The 23,132-nt window shown below is 36.0% G+C and overlaps 4 protein-coding genes across 5 annotated transcripts; all 4 read left to right on the plus strand.

Annotated features, from left to right (window-relative positions):
* The first annotated feature begins 465 nt into the window (after positions 1–465).
* LOC137835657 (putative phytosulfokines 6) lies at positions 466–1,455 on the plus strand. 2 transcript variants are annotated; one of them, XM_068644257.2, is made up of 3 exons: positions 466–726; positions 822–898; positions 1,146–1,455. In XM_068644257.2, the coding sequence occupies exons 1-3, from the start codon at positions 636–638 to the stop codon at positions 1,254–1,256; spliced, it is 279 nt and encodes a 92-aa protein (XP_068500358.2). In that variant the 5' UTR covers positions 466–635; the 3' UTR covers positions 1,257–1,455. The 2 variants fall into 2 exon arrangements, with proteins under 2 accessions (XP_068500358.2, XP_068500359.2); XM_068644258.2 differs by having other exon boundaries at positions 493–726; positions 1,149–1,455.
* Positions 1,456–4,657: 3,202 nt separating this feature from the next.
* Positions 4,658–5,476, plus strand: LOC150027621 (uncharacterized). The gene has a single exon (XM_090302954.1). It carries the CDS (start codon positions 4,658–4,660, stop codon positions 5,474–5,476), a length of 819 nt encoding a protein of 272 aa, XP_090159080.1.
* Positions 5,477–5,818: 342 nt separating this feature from the next.
* LOC150027622 (uncharacterized) lies at positions 5,819–7,816 on the plus strand. The gene is made up of 2 exons (XM_090302955.1): positions 5,819–7,084; positions 7,262–7,816. The coding sequence occupies exons 1-2, from the start codon at positions 5,819–5,821 to the stop codon at positions 7,814–7,816; spliced, it is 1,821 nt and encodes a 606-aa protein (XP_090159081.1).
* An 8,900-nt stretch (positions 7,817–16,716) lies between these two features.
* Positions 16,717–22,921, plus strand: EMB1211 (MORN (Membrane Occupation and Recognition Nexus) repeat-containing protein). Its single transcript, XM_068644260.2, has 11 exons — positions 16,717–17,603; positions 17,713–17,784; positions 18,722–18,811; positions 18,933–19,106; positions 19,280–19,370; positions 19,750–19,812; positions 19,912–19,978; positions 20,375–20,478; positions 20,572–20,698; positions 20,828–21,609; positions 22,312–22,921. The coding sequence occupies exons 1-11, from the start codon at positions 16,972–16,974 to the stop codon at positions 22,690–22,692; spliced, it is 2,583 nt and encodes an 860-aa protein (XP_068500361.2). The 5' UTR covers positions 16,717–16,971; the 3' UTR covers positions 22,693–22,921.
* Positions 22,922–23,132: the final 211 nt, after the last annotated feature.

Below are 23,132 nucleotides of genomic sequence, written 5' to 3' on the forward strand. Positions count from 1 at the left end.
TTCAAATAAATTACTGATGATAGAGAGGCTAATTAGTACTTAAACAAGATGTGGATGAATAATGAGTTTGTTTGAGAGGCAGTGGAAAGTGTGGCAGGTGTTGAACAACAGGGGTAAAAGGTGGACAACAGCTGTCAGTGTCCTAAACGTTGACTTGCTAGCACTGTCAAAGCACTACTACATGTGTGTTTTATGAATGCTTTTTGGAGTGTGGTTGGACCACTATGGCAGACAATGACTAAAGCACTTCCACACACATCATATAGAAATAGTAGTTTGGTCTGGTCTGGTCACATTGGCATGGAGAGTAGTATAATAATAAGATGGTGACTGGGCCCAGTTTATCAGGTATTGGAATTGTAATGGAAGTGCTTTCTTTTTGGGAACCTTCACGTGAGTAACAAACATTGACCACTTTGCTTGCATGTATTTATTTTTATATGTATTCTTTCTAGTATTGATATACTAACAATCCTGCACCAGTTACAACTGTGAAGAAAAATAACTGGTGTCTTTCAATTTGCTATTGTCAAAAAAGTAACATTTTCCTTCTTTCTCATGCTTCTTGGAGACAACACCCAACTATATCTCTCCTCTTTGACACCCTTTTCTCTCTCTCATTCAACTCCTCAAACATGAAGCTTAATCTGCACCTTGGAGCTCTCTTGTTTTTCCTTTTCCTAGTTTCTTCACCAAGATTACATGCTCGTTCACTCACTGAACAAGGTAATTAATTAAGCTGTTGTTATTAAGTCTCAACCATTAATGGTTCCTTTGTGGAATGAAATGTGTTTTACTGATATAGAACTTGGTTTCTTTAGGGAGGAACAGATCAAAACTGAATGAGGTCTCAGGGGAGGACTTTGTTTTGGAGTTGGAAGGAGGTGAACCTTTGAAGGTAGGAGACATGAGATCAAAACTTACATGTTTATTAGATGCTATATCTTGGTATTGTTCCTCTATTAGAGTTTAAAAATTTGTGCTATAATCTTCAATATAAATGTTTATCAGTAGAATGTTAAAATGGAAATGCCAAAGAACTTCTTATAAAACATATAAGATTTATTTCACTGTTTGTTTTCTCCTCCTTGTGAATGAATTGAACTTTATAGTTTATCTTCCAATTGTTTCTGTCCTGGAAGCAGCAGCTGCTGGGGGTGGAGGACTGCAATGGTGGAGATGAAGAATGTTTGCAGAGAAGAATTGCTTTAGAAGCTCACCTGGACTACATTTACACCCAGCACCATAAGCCTTGAATCATAAATCCTACATTTTGTACACAATCTTCATAATTTAACTTATAGATAATATCAAGCTAGAATTGTTTTTGTTTTCACTACAACACTAGTGGCTTTGCAAAAGTCTTTGTTCAACTGGTATAAGGGTATATCTGTTTGATATAATGCAGCTGCAGAACATAAACATAACAGAAATCTGATTACTTTTATTAGCCATGTTATGCTTGCATATGGTAATAGTTATTGTGAGTTTCTCCAACTGCAACCATCACAAATCTGCTGTTTCAACGGATCCATCAAGAGGGGATAAGACGCCATAAGCAATTCGAAAAATAGTGGATTCCATATATTGTCTGTTTTGAAACTAGTTTTGTCACAATTTTATTTTAAGAGTTACCTAGAAAAATTAAGAGAGATATTATATTTAAAGTATAATTTATCTTGATTCTGATTCTTAAACATGTGATTCTGTTTCTTAAACATGTGAGATTAATGATATATCGGAACAAACTTTTTTAGAAAATTTTTGAAACCATTTTTCTATTCTCTTGTGAGGATTCGTCACAAATTATTATAGATTTTTTTTAATAATTAAGAATATTAGTACAATCTAATTCTAATTTTCACTTAAAAAAATCATTAAATAAAAATTAATTTTAAAAATAAAAAATAACTAATTGTTATAGTGATTAAATTAGAAAATATTTTAAAAATTAAAAAAATTATTGGTTTCTAAATTAATTTCTATTATTAATAAATAGTTTTTAAATTAATACTAATTAATTACTGAAATTTTAACTACCAATTATTTAAATTCTAAATTTGAAAGAAAAACCTTAGTAACTAATTAAATACAAATTTAAAAACTATTTATCAATAATAGAAATTAATTTAGAAATCAATATTTTTTTTAATTTTTAAAATAATTTCTAATTTAGTCATTATAATAACTAATTATTTTTTGTCTCTAAAATTGATTTTTATTTAATATTTTCTTATAATATTTATCATTAGAACGTGAATTTATATTTAATTAAATATATGCTACTCTATCAATCATGATATTAAAAATTAATTTATAAAATGAAATTTACTTCTATTTCTATTTGTATACATTTTTTTATTGTACTTTTAGTTAAGCTGATATCTATAATATTATTGATTTAAGAAACGTGAGTGAGTTTGTGTTTAATTTAATTAACAGATTAAATTTATATCTATTATACTATTTTGAATATATTTTTGTTGATTTGACATATCCATTATTATCGATTATCAAACATTTTCTCATCGAAGTATAATAATCATTTATTAATAAGTTTTGTGTTAATTTAGACGATGATTATTATTTTTTAAAGATATACTTTTTTATAATTAAAAAGTTTAGTTTATGTAACATTCCATTACATCATCTTAATTATCCTAATTTTCTCCTCCTATCAACTAACTTTTTCTTATTTTTACAAGTTCTTGGGGTACTTTTACTTTGCTAGCATAATTTCTGTTTACTGGTATAATTTCTATATTGTTTTTGGGGTTTAGATAAGGTGTATGTTTCTATTTTATTCGTATAATTTCTATATTATTTTTTGATTTTGATGGTGTATGTTTAGTTACAATATATTGATAATCAATATTAATTAAATATCACTATTATTATATTATATAAAAAGTTATCAATTAATTATATGTGAAAAAAAAAGTTATCAGCACATTATGTCTTGATTATTTCTCATTACTTATATATGAAGATTTGATCCGTGTGAAGTTCAGTTATATTCTCTGTAGCTTTTATCACTTTTTGTTGGTTTGACACGAAAATATGAACATAAATATGCGTTTAAAAATTAGGTGGGAATCGTTTGCTTTACAAAGTGAGTCAGGTTGGATGATTTTGTATTAAAAGTTCAAATTCATTTTAGTTGTCTGTCTGTCCCGCATAAGAAATATGCGAGTTTGCAAGTCATCTGTATAAAAAAAATTTAAAAAATTAAAATTTTATTAATTATAAAAAAACTTATTTCTACTGTTGAAAAATTAAAATTTTATCTGTGTTTCAATTTATTTAATTAAGATAAAAATATAATTTCAAGTATGAGCATTGTTAGAATATTTGATTAAAAATAAATAAAATTTTGTTTTGCATCTATTTATTCATATATATATATATATAAGAGTATCTTATCAAAGTTTTGTTACAAAATATTTTAATGAAGATGACTAATTTTTTAACTATCCTATTAAAATCTTTTCTTTATATTATTTTTTATTAACAAATTTTAAATATAAGACTTTACTTAAAACTAAATTCATTGTCACTCTTAATACTAACTTCATTAGATGATTAAAATAAAACATTCATTTTTTTAGTACATTAAATTCAATTTTTTTAAAATAAAATAAAGATCATACTGTAATAATGAGTGAATGGGATATGATTTTTTTTATAAAAAAATATAAATAATTTTCTTTTATTTACGCAGGCCGGCAGGCCAACCCGCCCTACTCCACTGTTGGCCCGCGTGGACTGCGAATTATGCAGGATGGGTCAAAGCGAGTCAGCGGACTAGATTAGTGATAACAAGTTGCGGGTCGACCTGCATGGTCTATCCCGCATTGTCACCCCTAATTTAAAATCCTGCTGTAAACACACGCTACATATACTAGTTGTACTGATTGGGCCGAGAAATTTGGCCGAAAGGTCCAATTAGGCCGAGGCCAGCTGAGATTGGGCCGAAAGGTCCAATTAGGCCGATGCCAACCGAAAGCAATGTGAAGATTGAGCCGAGAGTTCAACCCAAAAGTGAAGATGTGAAGTTGAACTAAAAAAGGTCAATTGAGAGAATTAAAAGAGAGAGATAAAATAAAATGGAAATTATTATTAAGCAAAAGCCCATGAAACTGGGCACAAATATGCAGGTGTGTGTAGTAAATGTTTAATACAAAGAGAAAAAGCCCAAATAACTTATGGGCCCAATAAAAGAGTAGTATAAATAAAGGGTCATCGTAAGAGGTGAAAAAGGGTGAATTCATTCTAATATTTTGTAAAACTGAATCTAACTTTGGCATTGGAGCACCTTTCAGGTACGCACACCCATCTGTGAGAGGAAGCCGAGACCAAAAATCGAAAGATCAAATGGAGTAAATTAAAGTTGACCGGGAGGTGTCTGTCAGGCAATTCGATAAAACGAGAAAGATTTATGAACCAAGTACAAGCCAAGAACAAATAAGCTGAAAGCTTAAGTCGAGAAGGGAGTTCGGAAGTGAAGGCCGGGAGGTCAACGGGTGGAAGGCAAAGAAAGAGTTTATTTCTAGGTCCTTGTAAGAACATTTAGGCGCCCACCGTGGGGCCGAGAAACAAAAAGAGCGAAAGAGGAGAACATTCCAGAGAACAAGAAGATTGTCAGAACGCCATGACCATGGCCATGTTAATACAATTGCAAGAGGAATTTGAGACACTGAAGAAGAGCAATGAAAAGGAGTTGAGTATGTTGAGAGCTGAGAATGCTTACATGAGACAAAGATTAAATGAAGAAACCGTGTTGAATGCTTCCCTTGAAACTTTTCAGCCGAGAACGCATGTTAATCAAAGAGAGAATAAGGAAGAGAGTTTCAGGGTCACACAAAGGAAGTTACCTGAGATTTCTGGTATTGTTGTGGGAACGCCAGCCAGAAGACTCCCGTTTTCTGAGACTATAATAGAAACCTCATTACCTGACAACTGGAAAAGTCTAACAATAGAGAAGTATGATGGGAGTACAGATCCAAATGAACATGTTGCCATATACACAACTCAAATAAGTCTATACACATGGAACGACGCCATCCTATGCAGAGTGTTTCCAACTACTTTGAAAGGAGCAGCTTTAAGCTGGTTTACCCGGTTACCACCGTTATCTATTGACTGTTTTGACACTTTGATAGAAAAGTTTGGAGCTCAATTTGCTACAAGTAGACCACATCACTTAACATCGATAACTCTCGTAAACATAAGACAAGAACAAAATGAGTCATTACGAGCTTTTATGGAGCGCTTTGGAAGAATGGCTTTAAGTATTAGAAACCTCAGTCCGGAAGTTTCTATGCACCATATGATAACTGCGTTGAGACCGGGACCATTTGTCGACAGTTTGTGCAAAAAACCAGTCGTAAGCCTTGATGAACTAAGACAGCGTGCAGCAAAGTTTATGCAAATGGAGGAGTTAAGGGACTTCAGGAATCAGGCAAGATGGACGTGAAGAACGAGAAGAAAACAAATGAAAGAGAGGGGCGATATCAAAGCAGACGTTTCAGAGAGGAACCCCGTGGCCGAAAGTTTCAACAATACACACCATTGAGCACAACTCGGACCCGAATACTTCAAGAGGCGATGGCAACTGAAGTAATTCCGCCACCAAGGAAAGCACGAACCCCAGATCGAGTTGATCACAATAAACATTGCCAGTACCATAAAAATCATGGCCATCACAATGTATAATGCATAGCGCTGAAATACCGAATTGAAGAGTTGATCCAAACAGGGCAATTAAAACGCTTTGTTAGAGTCGGAAGAATGAAGGCCAGTCAAAGTCCAGAACAAGATGTCAGGAGTAGAGGAGAAAAATTTGGAAGAACGACTGACATACAAAATGACTGAAATGAGAGAAGAGGAGGAAGAGATGAAAAAAAAAGATATAAGAAATGGAGGAAGCCACCTCCATTCTCAAGAGAGAAGGAGCCAACAACGCAGTTTGGGAAGGCCGGTTAGGGCGTTTATTAATACTATCTCTGGAGGCTTTGCGAAAAAGGAAACATATAATACGATAGGAAAGAAATATTTGAGAAGTGCCATAACCGTGAATCATGTTTTCAAAAGAAGAAGTTTACCACCAATGTTATTTACTGATGAAGATTTCCAAGATATTGATCCTGATCAACGAGACCCAATGGTGATAACAGTCGAAATTGTCGAGTACGCGGTAATCAAAACTCTAGTAGATCAAGGGAGCTCAGTCGATATTTTGTTCTGGGAAACTTTCAAAAAGTTACATTTGAAAGAACAGGACATGGTCCTTTTGAAAGAGCAAATAATTGGGTTTTCAGGTGAGAAGGTTGACACCAAAGGATATATTGATTTGCCGACAACCTTTGGTAGAGGAAATGCAACGAAAACAATTACAATCAGATACTTGGTGGTAGATACTCGTACTTCTTATAATGCCTTGTTAGGAAGATCTTCATTGAATAAGTTGGGAGCTATAGTGTCAACACCACATTTGGCAATGAAATTTCCAACAGAACGAGGAGACATAGCAACCATATATGTCGATCAAAAAGCAGCCAAAGAGTGTTATGCGACCGGATTGAAGATGGTCCAGGAGCCGAGAGTGGCGACCGGAAGTGTGGAAGCAAGAAACATGGTTGCAATGGTGGACTTGGATCCTAGAATGAATGATGATGAAAGGATAGAGCCAAGAGAAGAAATTACATCGGTTCAATTAGGCGAAGATGAAACACAATGTACATATGTTGGGGGTAGTATGCCCGAAGAAATGATTGATGACTTAGTGGCAGTAATAAGAATGAACAAAGATTTGTTCGCCTGGAAGGCATCAGACATACCGGGAATTGATCATAACATCATCTCTCACAAATTATCTGTTTGCCGAGAAGCAAGACCGATAGCTCAAAAACGAAGGAAGTTGGGAGAAGAGAGACGAAAAGTTGCTATTGAAGAAACAAAAAAATTGTTACAGACAGGTTTCATTAAAGAAATCCAGTATACGACTTGGTTAGCGAATGTAGTTCTAGTCAGGAAGGCAAACGGAAAATGGAGAATGTGTACTGATTATACAGATTTGAACAAGGCATGTTCGAAAGATTCATATCCCTTGGCGAGTATTGACAGGTTGGTTGATAGGGCATCTGATCAAGCCATGATGAGTTTCTTGGATGCTTATTCCGGTTACAATCAAATACAAATGTATAAACTTGACATCCCGAAGACTGCTTTCACTACCGATATAGCAAACTATTGTTATCAGGTCATGCCTTTCGGTTTAAAAAATGTCGGAGCTACATATCAAAGATTGATGGATACGGTGTTTAAAAAGCAGATTGGAAAGAATATGGAAGTGTATGTGGATGATATGATTGTCAAGTCACATGCGGTAGGTAACCATGTGAAAGATCTTGAAGAAGTATTTGCACAGATAAGGAAGTATAACTTGCGATTAAATCCAGAAAAATGTGTTTTTGGAGTCAAAGGTGGGAAGTTTCTCAGCTTCATGTTGACCAACAGAGGAATTGAGGCAAATCCAGATAAATGTGAAGCAATAATGAATATGAGGAATCCGATAAATTTGAAAGAAGTTCAGAGGTTAATAGGAAGGTTGAATGCCTTGGCAAGGTTTTTACCAATACTTTCCGAGAAGTCAAAACCGATAATGAAGTTGTTAAGGAAGGCCGAAACGTTCATGTGGAATGAACAATGTGAGCAAGTTTTTGCAACGATTAAAAAGACGATAGTTGAACCTCCCATCCTGGTCAAACCTGTGTCAACTCTGCCTATCATCGTCTTTTTTTGGAAATGGTGCTAGAAGGACCAGGGAACTTTCATTTGGAAATGGCTCTGAAATTTGAATTCAAAACTTCAAATAATCAAGCCGAATATGAGGCTTTAATTGCAGGATTGGTTTTGGCCAAAGACATGGGTGCACAAAATGTTGTATGCCGGAGTGATTCTCAATTAATGGTTGGACATATGAAAGGTGAATACTAGGTAAGATATCCCTTATTATTAAGGTATTATCACAAAGTCTTGAACATTATGGAAAACTTTATCACAGCCAAGATCATACATATTCCGAGAGAACAAAACACAAAAGCCGATTCTCTATTCAAGTTGGCAAGTCAACGAAGACAACCTCAACACAACTCCATTCTACAACAAACCTTGCACAATCCGACAGTTGGAGTGGAAGAATGTTTGATTGTTACCACAAAGAAAGATTATTGGATTCAATCATACAAAGAAGTGATTAACAATCAAGAACAAGGAATTGAAATTGATGTTAGAATGGCTAGAAAATTCGCTAATTTTATCCTCATAGGGGATGAATTGTACAAGAGAGGGTTTTCAACTCCTTTGTTAAAGTGCCTTTCTCATGAGCAATCTGAACATGTAATTCGAGAACTTCATGAAGGACTATGTGGATTGCACTGTGGTGCACGAACAATGGCAACAAGAATCTGTCGTGCCGGATATTATTGGCCGACAATACGAGAAGATTGCAATCAATATGTCAAAACCTGTAAGAAGTGTCAGGAATTTGGAAGCCTCAACCATATACCATCACAAGAGTTGCAAGGAATTGCTTCTCCCTAGCCATTTGCTAAATGAGGAATGGATATCCTCGGCCCATTCCCTTTAGCCCGAGGACAAACAAAATTCATGATCATTGCAGTTGATTATTTCACAAAATGGATAGAAGCTGAAGCGTTGACAAAAATAACAGCTCAACAAGTTCAAACATTTGTGTGGAAGAACATAATTTGTAGATTCGGTATTCCACATTCTATTATAATTGAAAATGGCCGACAATTCACTGATAAAAAGCTTTTGGAATTCTATGCGGATTTGGGAATCAAATCTACAACCACCTCAGTTGAACATCCGCAAACAAATGGACAAGCAGAGTCAGCTAACAAAGTCATTCTCAGTCAACTAAAGTGAAGATTGGGAAGCGCAAAAGGGTTGTGGGCCGAGAAGTTACCTGAAATATTGTGGGCATATAGATGCACACCGCAGACATCAACTGGAGAAACACCATTTAATCTCACATATGGAACAGACGCTATGTTGCCAATAGAAGTCAGTGAACCAATATTACGAAGACAAATAGAAGATTGGAGTGTTAATAATGAATGTTTAAAGGCAAAACTATATTTGATTGAAGAACTCCGAGAGAAAGCCAAAATCAGAGAAGAGGCAGTAAAAAGAAGAGCATGTAAGAGGTTTAATGCAAAGGTAAGACCGAGAACTTTTAGTGAAGGAGATTTAGTATGGAGAATGAGGACTGATGCAAGAAAAGACCCTGCACAAGGGAAGTTAGCACCAAACTGGGAAGGACCGTTCAGAGTAATAGAAAACTTGAAGAATGGAGCCTAAAGGTTAGAAACGTTAGACGAAAAGTTAATACCCAGAACGTGGAATGCGAGTCACTTAAAGTTTTATTTCAATTAAGGCTTGTATTTAAGAACAGTAACTATTGTATATTAAGACCTTTTGTAGAACAGTGAATGAAGAAAATGTTGAAAGCTCTAAGTGTTAACTAGAAACTCTCGGTTTCGGATGGTTTCATTTCAGGTGAAATCCCTCCCGAGAGAATATTTCCTTATAATTCTTTCGGTCTTGGATGCTTTCACTTTAGGTGAAATCCCTCCCAAGGGAACATTTACTTATAATTCTTTCGGTCTTGGATGCTTTCACTCCAGGTGAAATCCCTCCCGAGAGAACATTTACTTATAATTCTTTCGGTCTTGGATGCTTTCACTCCAGGTGAAATCTCCCCGAGAGAACATTTACTTATAATCCTTTCGGTCTTGGATACTTTCACTCCAGGTGAAATCCCTCCCGAGAGAACATCTACTTATAATTCTTTCAGACTCGAACACTTTCACGACGAGCCTAAAACTTCCTGAAAGAATGATTTCATATGAATCTTTCGGCATAAGCTTCTTTCACGTGAACTTTTTTCCAAAGAATATTACGTATAGTTCTCGTGGTCAATGATGCCTTCCCGAAACCACATCGAAAAATAAGACCGAATACTAATGCCGAAAGACCGAAATATGAGATTCAACGTGTTTATAATATTATATGAGTTAAACTAAGATATATCTATCGTTTAAGCATAGTTGGCCGAATACTAAACCGGATACTGAAGCCGAAAAGGTGAGATGCCTTTATCTTCGCTTAGAAAAACTTAAGGCCGAAAGGTTATATGTTTTCATCTTAGTTTAAAAAAAAAGTAGGATTAATACCGAAAAGTATTATACGTTCATTTTAACTAGGAAAAGTAAATCAAAATGTTAATGACAAAAGGTGAAGCGGAATACATTTGTCATATTAAATTAATTAAGATGGTAGGTAACTCGTACTGATCAAGTAAAATAGATGCGAAGTAAATAAAATATTATATATATAATTTGATGCCATACATCCAAAATTACCATCAAATGGCTAAGACAAGACATGCTAAAAACCCAAGAGTTTTTACTCGGGAACTGTTACAAAAGCAAATAACTAAATACTATTCGGCGTCATCATGCCCATTATCATCCCTTTCATTTTCCCTTTCATCTTCTGGAGATCCTTCATAAGGAATGTCACCAACCAGAATAAATTCACCCTTATAAAAGTCTTTGCTGACATCAAAGTTCCCGGCATCTAAAGGGATCTTGTAAAAGTATTCGGCCTGTTGGAGAGCTCTCTCAAAACCGAACTTGTATTGTTGGATAACAAAACTTTCAACTTGATCAACTCTCAACTTTAACTCATTCACTTCTGCTTCCAAGCGAAAAATGCCTTCAACATCAATTTTCTTCGCAGTAGTAAGTTTAGCAACATCTTCCTTCAATTGCTGATTCTCAGTGTTAAGTGTCAAATTTTGGGCCGAGAGCTCAACATTTTCACTCTTCGATGTTTCTTTCTCGGTTTCTTGTCGGATATTAACTAAAGAAAGTTCATCAATTTGAGAATTTAGTAATCTGATTTTTTCATTTGATTCGGCTACTTCTCTTTTCAATTTCTCAAACTCAACAGAAGAAATATGGTTCTTAGTTTCTTCCCTTATCGCTTTACTAATCAGAAAAGCACGGCTAGTTAGTTCAAACATCGAATCAGTTAGAGAAGGAACAGAAACAGCTTTGAACATATCCCGAGCAAAGGAATCAAGATTGGAGTCAACAAAATCTGAAAAATGTGTGGACGACGTAAATATTGTTTCAAAGAGAGATTGAGAAGAACTCCCGGAACCATGACGATGTTTCTTAGAAGAGTGTGACCTTCTATTACTTTTGTCTCGTTTCCTACTCTTCTTAGAAGGTCCTATTTCGGCGTCCGCGGCAATTTCAACCTCTAAGCGAGAGGCAGGCTCAACAACTTCATTTTCTGTTTGTGGAATTTCTTTCTCAGGTCGAGGAGTTGAGCCTCCATCTTGGTTAAACAACTTAGAAAAATAAGCACGATCCTTCGATTTCATTGCCGTCATTAAACCTGAACATCACCAAAAGATTCAGCAAAGTTAAAATTCTATTATTACTAAAAGAGAGAATCCGAAAAAATCACATACCCATGAAATCTTTTCGGGGTTTATGAGAAACGTATAGCCGAAGTAGAGCACGAGTTGGAATCTTATGGGAGAAGTAACCGAGAACCGCAATAACATGCTTGTCTTCGATAGTCATGGAATAATAAGAACAAGAGTTGAATTTCAAAGGAGCACGAGTCCAGTAGAAAGGGAATTTTGGAATATCACCATCAAAGAAATACTTTCTCCCGGTTTCCTCAATGAGAATTTTAAAGAAACCTCCTTTGAAGTTTTTGTATGAAGAAGTAAATGGAGAAAGAAAACAAATTTTTGTCTTACTAATCAGGGACAACCAACTAGGCTTCTTACCGGGCCAGGAGCTATAGTAATATAAAAAAGTTTTCGGACTCGGAGTCAAAGAAAGGTATTTACACAAAATGCTAAAAGCTTGCATATAAGCCCAACCGTTAGGGTGAAGTTGAGTAGGAGCAACGTTAAGAAAACAAAGGACACCCATCTGAAATTCACTTAAAGGAAACCGAATATGGAGATCAGTAAAGAGACATTCATAAAAATAAAAAAATTCGTGTCTGTCGCCTTCACGGCCATGGCAAACATTATCAATGGCACCAGTTCACCGAAAAGAAATGATTTCCTCAGTGGCATCAGGAGAATACACATAAATTTGAGAAAGGAAATTGCGAAGGGTTGAGGAAAATTGGTACCAAGAGAAATATTCTCGAACTTTCGGATTAACCCATTCGTACCCGAGCCGAAGGCTTAATCTTTGTTCGGCTATTTCTTCTCTTTCCTCGGCTTCAACATCCACAACATCTTTGCTTGATGAATTCATACACGAGAGCGTTTCAGGTGACAAAGAGGATTTGGCATTCTTATTGGTCTCAATCACTCTCCCAGTAGATTCATTACTCGTGCTCGAAAATCCCGTAAACTCAAAAGAAACGGAAACAGAACTCGATGAAGACATTATACCTTCCGTGAATATTTGCTTCAACTTTAATATATAATGAGTGGAGAAATTGTGTAACCAGATGAATGGAGTTGAAGATTTATAATGGTGGAAGAGTGATGACATATGAAGAGTCATGGCATTGTAACCATTAGATTTAGTCATATCCAGTGGTTGGAAACTTCTAGCTTGTCACGTCAAGCAGTACAATCAAGAGGAAGCGCGCAAAACGAAAAAGTCTTTTCGCAATTAATACACCATTAAAGTCTTTTTTTTTCAAAATTTGTTTTCCCCCCAAAATATAAAAGAGGTGAAGTTTCATTTTTTCATAGACATTTCGTCGTCTACATCTCCTTATGCCTGGGGGCTTAGTGTACTGATTGGGCCGAGAGATTTGGCCGAAAGGTCCAATTAGGCCGAGACCAACTGAGATTGGGCCGAGAGATTCGGCTGAAAGGTCCAATTAGGCCGATGCCAACCGAAAGCAATGTGAAGACAGAGCCGAGAGTTCAACCCAAAAGTAAAGATGTGAAGTTGAACTAAAAAAGTTCAATTGAGAGAATTAAAAGAGAGAGATAAAATAAAATGGAAATTATTATTAAGCAAAAGCCCATGAAATTGGGCCCAAATATGCAGGTGTGTGTAGTAAATGTTTAATACAAAGAGAAAAAGTCCAAATAACTTCTGGGCCTAATAAAAGAGTAGTATAAATAGAGGGTCATCGTAAGAGGTGAAAAAGGGTGAATTCATTCTAATATTTTGTAAAACTGAATCTAACTTTGGCATCAAAGCACCTTTCAGGTACGCACACCCATCTGTGAGAGAAAGCCGAGACCAAAAACCGAAAGATCAAATGGAGTAAATTAAAGTTGACCGGGAGGTGTTTGTCAGGCAATTCGATAAAACGAGAAAGATTTATGAACCAAGTACAAGCCAAGAACAAATAAGCCGAAAGCTTAAGTCGAGAAGGGAGTCCGGAAGTGAAGGCCTGGAGGTCAACGGGTGGAAGGCAAAGAAAGAATTTGTTTCTAGGTCCTTGTAAGAACACTAGCAAATATAAAATGTAAACTATAATTATTAACTTTTTAAAATCTTGTGAAAATTTTGTGAAGATGTGGAAACAAATATGTTAATAATGATTATTATTGGAAGGAAATGGATTGGAGTGTGAATGTTTGTGAAAAGACCAAACTAACTCTCATTTATTATTATATTTAATCTACTTATTAATTTCTTCTCCCCACTTCTTTTTCTTCTTTGTTCTTTGCACCCCTCCCTGCACCCCTTAACATTTTTTCTTCATCCCTTATCAATTATTGAGTGGAAAAGCCTATTGGAACTATATTGGTTACCATTGATGTCGCACTGGTTTTGTACTTTTAATTTGGCTTTCAAATTTAAAACACACATTAGGATGTAAAATCCATAATGAATATACATTTTGAATTTATGCATTATGGAATGTATGTAATATATTTTTGATTGTGGATTTTGGAATGTATTTTTTAAATGTATGAAAATACATTATGGAATACACAAACTGAAATGTATTTATTAATTTTAAAATAAGTATTAATTGTTTGTTATTATTATTATTATCGAAGGTATGACTAAGACCAAAGGTGAACCATCATTGCAAGCATGAGCTAGACAGAGACTGACGATGTCAATTCATAAAAGGGATAGAGAACAAGTTGTTGTTACCATTGATGGTGATGTATTTCTATTAGATGCTACTAGAGAACATGAGGAAGTTGGAGTAAGATTTTCTATGAGACCTACTGATATGTCGTTGCTCGAGAGTTACGCTGACCACGTGGCTTGTAGATCGTGGGAGGGTGAGGATCGAGGGGAACTAAAGTTGGTCAAGCTAAGTAAGTTTGGGATCTCTCATCCTAAAGTTGAGGTCATGATGTTTAACAATGGGTTGTTGTCACTATGCAATTGATAAAGGTCTCATAAAAACCTTTGTTAAGAGGTGACATCGTAACATCAACAATTTTCACCTCCTTGTTGTTGAGATGACCATCACTCTGGTTGATTTGTCCGCATTGTTTCTTCTCCACATTGTGTGACGATTTTGTTCGTATGTGATGTTGGATTTCATATTAGCGACATCATTGTTGGTTGAGCTACTTGTGGTAGATTTTGGTGATATGGTGATTGAATTGAGGTAGTGTTGTGGTACTCATGTTTGATTGAGTTGGTTGCACAAGGTGTACGAGGAGTGCATCATACATCACATATGAAAGTTCTCAACTCGCAATTATTTGTTGCATTTGGTTGATTGCACGATTTTTGTCGATGGTGCGACATTGATTAGTGGTGGGTATGCATGAGGAGTTGTCACACTTAGCCACATGTACGACCAGTTGGGGAATGCTTGCTTTGCGCAAACATAATAGTTAGGATATTATGTCATGCAATTATTACATGTAAATGACACATAATTTGAATAATTTATATTTGTTTTCAATTAAATATATGAATAATATTTAGTTCATAATGGATAAAACATTGATATATGAACATCTTAAAGGGATGAGAATCAATATAACACTCCCATATATCATAAGCTCCTTCTCTCAGGCGTGTTGTTGTGTTATTAAACACCATGAGTGTACACTTGACGTTATGCGCACAGAGAGCAACGATCTTACCCATGTTGTAGTGCTATGGAGGCCTTACGGTGACCATTGGCCTAGTCATCCATTTGAGGCGATAATCATGTTCTCATGACATATTTGGCTTGGGACATGCTCACATCCCCATTTATTTGAGCGTGCTCTACGTTAATGTAGGTATGAGCAGACGATTCCTCAACATCCTCCACCTTTCAGAAGAGATGTAGTTGTTGTCATTGATGACTGATGATTGCATTTTACTGACCATTTTGTTACTAGTGTGACATTGACTTCACATCCTTCAACATGTGCATTTGGATTTATACACTAGTTCAAATCAATGTCATACCCTTGTATACTTCCTCGTGCGAACAAAAATTAACCGTATGTATTACCATGTCATCGACCAAATAAGTTCAGATGGTGGCCAAACATGACTATCGTCACAACAGAAACATGTTTTTCCGACGAGTTATTTTCATGATTATGTTACCATGATTTTTTCTTTATTTTTTCAAGTGCCTAATGCATTGGTTCAATAAATGCAAGGTGTATTAAGGAAAAACGCCAACATTCTACAGTGCATGATTGATTGTGGACACGTGACAAAAGGTATTTCAGCATGGGATGAAACCCACCATGCATTGCAGTTAGCTTGTGGCGTCACAAATAAGGGGGTTGTTTATATTACACATCCATGTGTTATATGGAGTAGGCGACTTGAACATAGTTTTAGAAGTTTTGTATTTTTAAATTTAACAATAATTTTGTACAATTTTTTTTTATCATTAATGTATGAGATATTATCATCATTTATTGTGTTCACTTTTATTGAATATTGTTCGTATTAAAAAATCTCAATATTAAATAAAGTATTTGTGTTTAAAATACAAAAATGATTATATAAAATAAATTACTTGCGTTTGAAATTAATTCAAATTCAAATAAAATACAAATATATTTAAAAAAATCCAAAAAATAATGTATTTTAGAATGTACAATACAAAATACAAAGATGTATTCTTGAATGTACAATCTATAATAATTTTTTTGTATTTCACAATATACAATCCCGAATACACAATATGTGTTTCAAATTATACTTCCAAAATACAATTTTAAAAGGATGAAAATGGATTTTAAAATATAGGAGCGTATAATTTAAAGGATTTTACTTCCTACATCCCCCTATTTTTGAAACTACACCCCCATAAATTGGGGAAATTGACGAATTGTCTTGTTAAAAATCTTATTCTATTATAGACAACGTATTTTAAGACGTATTTTATAAACTAAAAAAAAATTGTGTGTTCAAAAAAATTCCTAGAACAAGTAATTTAGAAATTACTTTAAAAAATAGTCATTTTAAAAATGATGAGAATGCAGAAAAGGGAAGTGCAGGAAGTAAAAGCCTAATTTAAATTTATCGGTGTGCAGAATGCAGAGCCCGATCCATAGTGGCTTAGAGTGGCCCGCTGAGAAAATTACAAAATAAACAACATAGGTGACAAAAAGTGCATTTTGAATAAAAAAATTAATTGAGCTCTTTTTTGTGTAAGATAAGAGGGAAATTGAATTTTAAATTTATGAATAGCGAAAAGTTTAACCGATAAATGAGTAAAAAGGTGAAAATAGAGTGAGAAGTTAATTAGGAAGATGAGATAAGAGATTGAAACGACGGAGAAGGGTGTCGTATGGGAAGAACCCTCTTTCTCTTTTGTTTGCCTCTATCGTCGTTTGTAACGACAGGTAGCTGTGGTAGGATTCATGTAATGTAACTGTGTTATCTTCTTCACTCACTCACTCACCTTATCCATTCGCATCACTCTCTAACCGTTTCTTCCCAAATGGACAACGACGAAGACCAACCGCAAGACTCTCCGGCGGCCAATGACCTCCAAAACGACACCTCCTCCGAGTCCGAGTCCGAGTCCGAGTCCGAGTCCGACTACGAGTCCGACTACTCCTACGACGAGGAGGAGGATGACGCCTTCCGCCGCGCCTTCAAGTCAGGCGGGGACGAGGACGAGAAGAGGCCGGAGGATGATAAGGGCAACAACCCGGAGAACAACCTCCGAGAGTTCAGTCGAGCGCTGGAGAGCGCGGCGGCGAAGGAGCTGAAGGAAGAGCTGGACCCCTTGATTGCGTTGGAGAAAAACCCTTTCGACTTCCCCAAGGACCCCGAGAACTGGACAGAGCAGGACCTGCGTGAGCTTTGGGCGGATGGGGTCCCCGAAATTGGTGGCACAGGGTGGGACCCTGCTTGGGCCACCGAGGAAGAGGTTCGCTACGTCAATGAACAGCTTGAGGAGGGAGGAGACCCTCCCATTGCGCCGTTCTATCTTCCTTTTCGCAAACATTACCCTCCAATTCCCGATAACCACTACGACATTGCCACTCCCAAGGATACTATCGAAGAGTTGGATAGGATTGAGGAGTTCCTCAAATGGGTTAGCTACGTTTTCCAAGATGGTAGCACGTATGTGTATTTTTCTATACTGTAACACTTACATGATTCTTTTTTATGTTCACTTTAATGTGCTACGTGTTTGTTGCTGTTGGATGGATTATGCGTTTCTTTTTTTCAGCTATGAAGGGACTATTTGGGATGACTATGCTCATGGGAAAGGAGTTTATGTTTCTGACGATGGATTGGTCAGGTTTGTCTTTGCTCCGTTGAGGTGTTTTATCTAAGGGCATGTTTGTTTTTTCATTGAGTTCCGTTGAACGCGAATGTCGTGTGAGTGATGGATTCTCGTTGTAGAAAACGATAATTAAGTAAAACTAACACACACTAAGTGATGATAATGCCGGTGATAAACTAAAACAACATTATATATACAAGGAATGGATTCAAGTAATGAACACTTAAAATGTTAAATTTGCAATGTAATTGGAAAGAGGGGAGAAATTTGTTTAGGTTTTTGTTGTGCCCTTGGTCTGATGACACAAAGGTTTGAAAATTCAGATGTTATTGATTGATAACGGTTTTAAATATTGGTTTGTGGCTGCAATTTCAGCCACAATGTCAACACTGTTGGAATTACTGATAGCAATTGCAGCCACATTGGCTGCATTTGTCTGTAATTTCCCACAACAACAAGAATAGAGATGAAACCACAGCCACAATATAAAACTCACAGTTAACGTAAGCACAGGAAAGCTGACTAAAAAAATGGTTAGCTTAGGTGGTACCCTTATTTTGTTGTCATGCTTCTTTGTGCAACACCCATTCATTGACTTGAAGATTTGCCTTGGAAATTTGTGGGAGGTGACAATGACCAAGTCATTGGCATTTTTAAGCGAAGACAAACTCTAAGTTCAACAAATTTCTACTGCCAACCTCAAATTGAGGAATTCAATTTTTACGCTTTAGGCTAAACTGGATCTGTTGGCCATGTTTTTAGGGTTCTGTTGGCCATGTTTTTAGGGTTCTGTTGGGGTCTATGACTCTCTGTTTGCTAAGTATTTCAATTAGGGCCAGAATCTACCCATTTTCCACATCGGACATAGCGCTCTTCATTTCTTGACATGTTCGTCTTCATACAACAATTCTTTTATGTCACTGATATTTTGCAATGTATTATCTTTTCATAGGTATGAAGGTGAATGGTTTCAAAATGATATCGAGGGTCATGGTGTACTTGATCTTGATATACCTGTCATAGAGCCTGCTCCTGGGTCCAAGTATGTATCTTTCTTTGAATTGCCCCCTTAAGACTGAATGAAGTCTTAGACTGTGGCACAGTTTGAATATGCATTCATTTTCTTGAGAACAAACTTGGGCTGCTTTTATCCATGCCCTCAGGCTTGAAGCAAAGATGCGAGCCGAAGGAAGGATTATAGCTAGGGATTTTTGGTCCCCGGAAGACAGAGAATGGCTTGAAAAGGATATTGAAGATATGTATGATCTTGCAGATGGGGAATACGAAATCCCCTATTATGAGAATGAGGAATGGGTAAAGAAATATGGAAGCAAGCCGTAAGTTTAGTTGTCTATTTCTGTTTAGTCTTTTCAGTTTGAATCACTTTATTATCTTTAAGATAAGTGCCACTTTGCAATCCTTCTCTCTAGACATTACTTGCATTGTCACTTTACATCTATACAAGAGCATTATTACTAGTATTGAGAGAGGTTTTATATTTATTGTCCAGGGAGAAAGGTCGGTATCGTTATGCTGGTCAGTGGAAGCATGGCAGGATGCATGGATGTGGTGTATTTGAAGTCAATGAGCGTGTCCTACATGTAGGTGCATGGATTAGACAAAATTTATGTTTCAACTTATTGACTATAATCAACCTCTTGCAATTTTTATTAAACTGGGCAGAGAAAACTGGACTCTGCAGTTGGAAAATGATTGCAGAAATAACATGTTTTGCTCTAGTTTCTTGGAGTGTCCTACATTCCTTATGCTTATGGAGACTGTTATTTTTTGCTCAACATACTTCAATTTTGTGTTTATGGTGTATGATCAACATTACTTGGATGATTTTTGCCACTTAATTAATCGGGGGAATTGTAAGGTATCTCAACATAAGGGATGATGTTATTTCTTCCATCACACTTATGACATCTACTAGTAGACCTATTTTCTTTCCTGGTTACATAATTTGTGTGCATGCAGGGTAGATTTTATTTTGGAGAATACGTGAACGAGTTTGAGGGATGTGATGAAGAAATTTCAGCGGTATTTTTTTCATTACTTTTTCATCTCTGTATAATAAAAAAATAATAATCCAAGACCTGTGTCAATATCTTAATCTTTCTGATATTCTGTCAATTTCAGATGCATGCTGGTATAGCAGAAGTTGCTGCTGCAAAGGCTCGCATGTTTATTAACAAGCCAGATGGAAGTATGCTATTTGACCTCTTTGGAAATATTGGAAAACGTTATATGCATTTTTTTTGTGGTGGTGGGCCTGGAAGGGGAGTGTTTCTAATTTTAGGTTTTGCAATTTCTTTGGTTGCTGGATCCATTGATTAGTGCATGTGTTATTGATTTGGGCATAAAGTTTCATGTTCTGTTACTTTCTTCCTTTTACTTCTTATCACCGTTTAGAATATGTTTGGTTGAGATTATTACTAGAAAGCAATTGTTTATTTTTCCTAGCTCTATTGAAGCTGAAAAAAGTAGGCAATTTATTTATCTAAAATTATTTAAGCTACACAAGCAATTTTGACCTCTTTTCCTGATTGGGGTGATGCTGATTTTATTTTGTTTACACATCTTTAATATTTTGTGTCGGCAGTGGTTAGAGAAGAGAGGGGCCCTTATACTGATCCACAGCATCCTTACTTTTATGAAGAAGAGGATGTGTGGATGGCACCAGGCTTCATTAACCAGTTTTATGAAGTGAGGCTTATTGACAATGTTTTATCCTAATTTATTGCTTGTTGTCATCTTGATATGCAAGGAAGTTGAAACATGCGTATGATTCTATCACAGGTCCCTGATCACTGGAAAGTATATGTGCATGAAGTAGATGAAGAAAGAGAAATGTGGTTGAACTCTTTTTATAGAGCTCCTCTGAGGTTACCCATGCCAGCCGAGCTTGAGCACTGGTGGTCAAAAGGTTGGTATTTGTTCTTCCCATTTTTGTGTATGAACAAGTACGTAATTGGTATGCTTTTTACAGTCCTCTCCTGTCAGGCAATGAAAATGAAAAGTTCTTAATTTATTCTTCCTTCAAATGCTTGGTCAGAGGAGAATCACGAGGTTCCTGAATTTGTTCTTATTAATAAGGAACCAGAACCTGATCCTGAAGATCCTTCAAAGCTTATATATACTGAGGATCCTTTGATCCTCCATACACCAACCGGAAATATTATCAATTATATTGAGGATGAGGAATATGGGATACGTTTATTCTGGCAGCCACCTTTGAAAGAAGGCGAGGATGTAGATCCTGAAAAGGTTGTATTCCTGCCCCTTGGTTATGATGAGTTTTATGGAGGAGAAACGGATAACAAAAAGGAGAGCATATTGTTGCGTATTATACTTGCAATTGAAAATGCTTGCAAGCCGTGGGTTGATAAGTTGGATAAATGGACTGAAGAGCAGAAAAAAATTAAGGAAGAGGAAAAGAAAAAAATTGATGAAGATCTTGAACTGCTGGAAGCTGAAATTGGACTAGAAGAGGCTGTTGAGGATATGGAAAGGTTACTGCGCATAAAAGAGAAAGAGGAAGAAAAGAAGGCAGAGATGGGTTTGCTGGATGAAGATGAAGAAGATGGTGATGATGATACGGCTTCTGTACCCAAACAAGATGAAGAAGCTCCTGTAAAGGTGGAAGAGGAAGCTCCTGTAGAGGTGGAAGAGGAAGATGATGATGATGGAGATGACGGAGACGATGATGGTAGTGCACAATCAAGTTTCGGGTCTGTTGAGCAGGGACAGACAACAGATCAGTGGAAGGGAAAACCTGGGAAATCTCCATTTTCTACATTGTCACTTGCATTTGCTCGTAGCAGCCTTATCTCTACTGTGAGTTATTCCCAAATTTTATTCAATGCAAGTATTTATGCATGACTGCGTCTTATATTTTGGAACCGATTCTTGTATTCAAATTATATCCTCTCTTATGTATATCCTGGTTCCACTGAATAATCAGGGAGCTGCATTGTTCATCACGCAACATCAATTATAATTTTCTCCTTTTAAACATCATTAAGCATTTTTAATGGATTTATAAAACAGTTTTATGCTTCAGTCAATTATTCTTTGATTGAACAAGTTAACTGATTATATTTGACTTATCTCTTCTGAGATATACCACCATATACGTTTCAATGAGTTCATTTGGCATTCTTGCTTGAACGCATTTTTTTCCCTGGTTGTGTGGAAAATAAGAATATTAGAACTACCCAAGTATTGAAAAATCTGGCAACCATACTCTTGTAAATATTTCTCATAGTTTCACAGTTTTGAATAATCAGATAAAGTATGATAAGGAATGTGGGATAACTACACTGAGCTCCCTTGGGATTAGCGGTAATTACAGCTAGTAATGGTGTATTGCTAATGTAGTTGCACCACCTTGTCTGGGAGCCACAATACATTTGTGCTATTGGTCATCTTAACTCTTACTTCATTTCAATGTTTAGGGGAGAAACTTGTTTGTTTTAGGAGTTTGAATTGAAGACAGGCAAGTTCATGAATATTTTTCTCTCTCGGTTGGTTTATCAGGTTCCATCCAAGCTGCAACAATCATTTTCGTTCTGGAACATGGGAAGATCGAAACTAGAATCAGGTCCTCCTCCGAGCATTGATCGCTCTAATATGAAAACAGTTTGCTCAGTCAGTTTCCGTTCTCTGACCAGCCAGAAGGGTAGCTTGAAGACTGTGGGGAAACTCAAGGCAAGAAGCTCTTTAAGGGGGAAAATTCTTGAAGTGCACTCTCAGACTCGATCACATTTATCATCTTCTGCAAATTCCATAAGCAACTTACAGAGGCCAAGATCGAGCAGTGACGTGTGGTTGCATGCAGCACCTGAGAGGGCTTTAGACAGCATACTGTCTTTGCATTCATCTTTGTATAATTTTGAACAACGTAGAGAGATTGTTTGATGATCGTATTCTGTCCATTTTTCCCAAATAAGAGAGTTTTACTTGAAATACAAGTTTTGAAGGCCTTTTTGTATTGTTGCCCTTTCTGTACCAAAAAGAAGCACACTTAGGATTTTTGGGAGGGAAGAGACATAAAAATTGTTTATGTATTTTATATGTATGTCGTTCTAAATCTCAAAAGCACCCAGTGATATAGAATTGTAGAATGCTGTTTGCATTTACTTTTCAATGTTCATCCAATTTCACTTTCTTACACTATTAACATGATGCAATCTTTAACCACACATGATAAACTATTCATATGAAATAATTCAAACGGCTTAAAACTTTGATTCAGAAATTATTCGCTGCCTTTATTATGAAATCGTTTTCTAAAATAAAAATATTTTCATAAATTGATTTATAAAAGTTTTTTATGTTAACTGGGGGAAATAAAAGCT

Source organism: Phaseolus vulgaris, chromosome 5 (assembly GCF_051622355.1).
Source record: "Phaseolus vulgaris cultivar YP4 chromosome 5, ASM5162235v1, whole genome shotgun sequence".
Taxonomy (NCBI): Eukaryota; Viridiplantae; Streptophyta; class Magnoliopsida; order Fabales; family Fabaceae; genus Phaseolus; species Phaseolus vulgaris.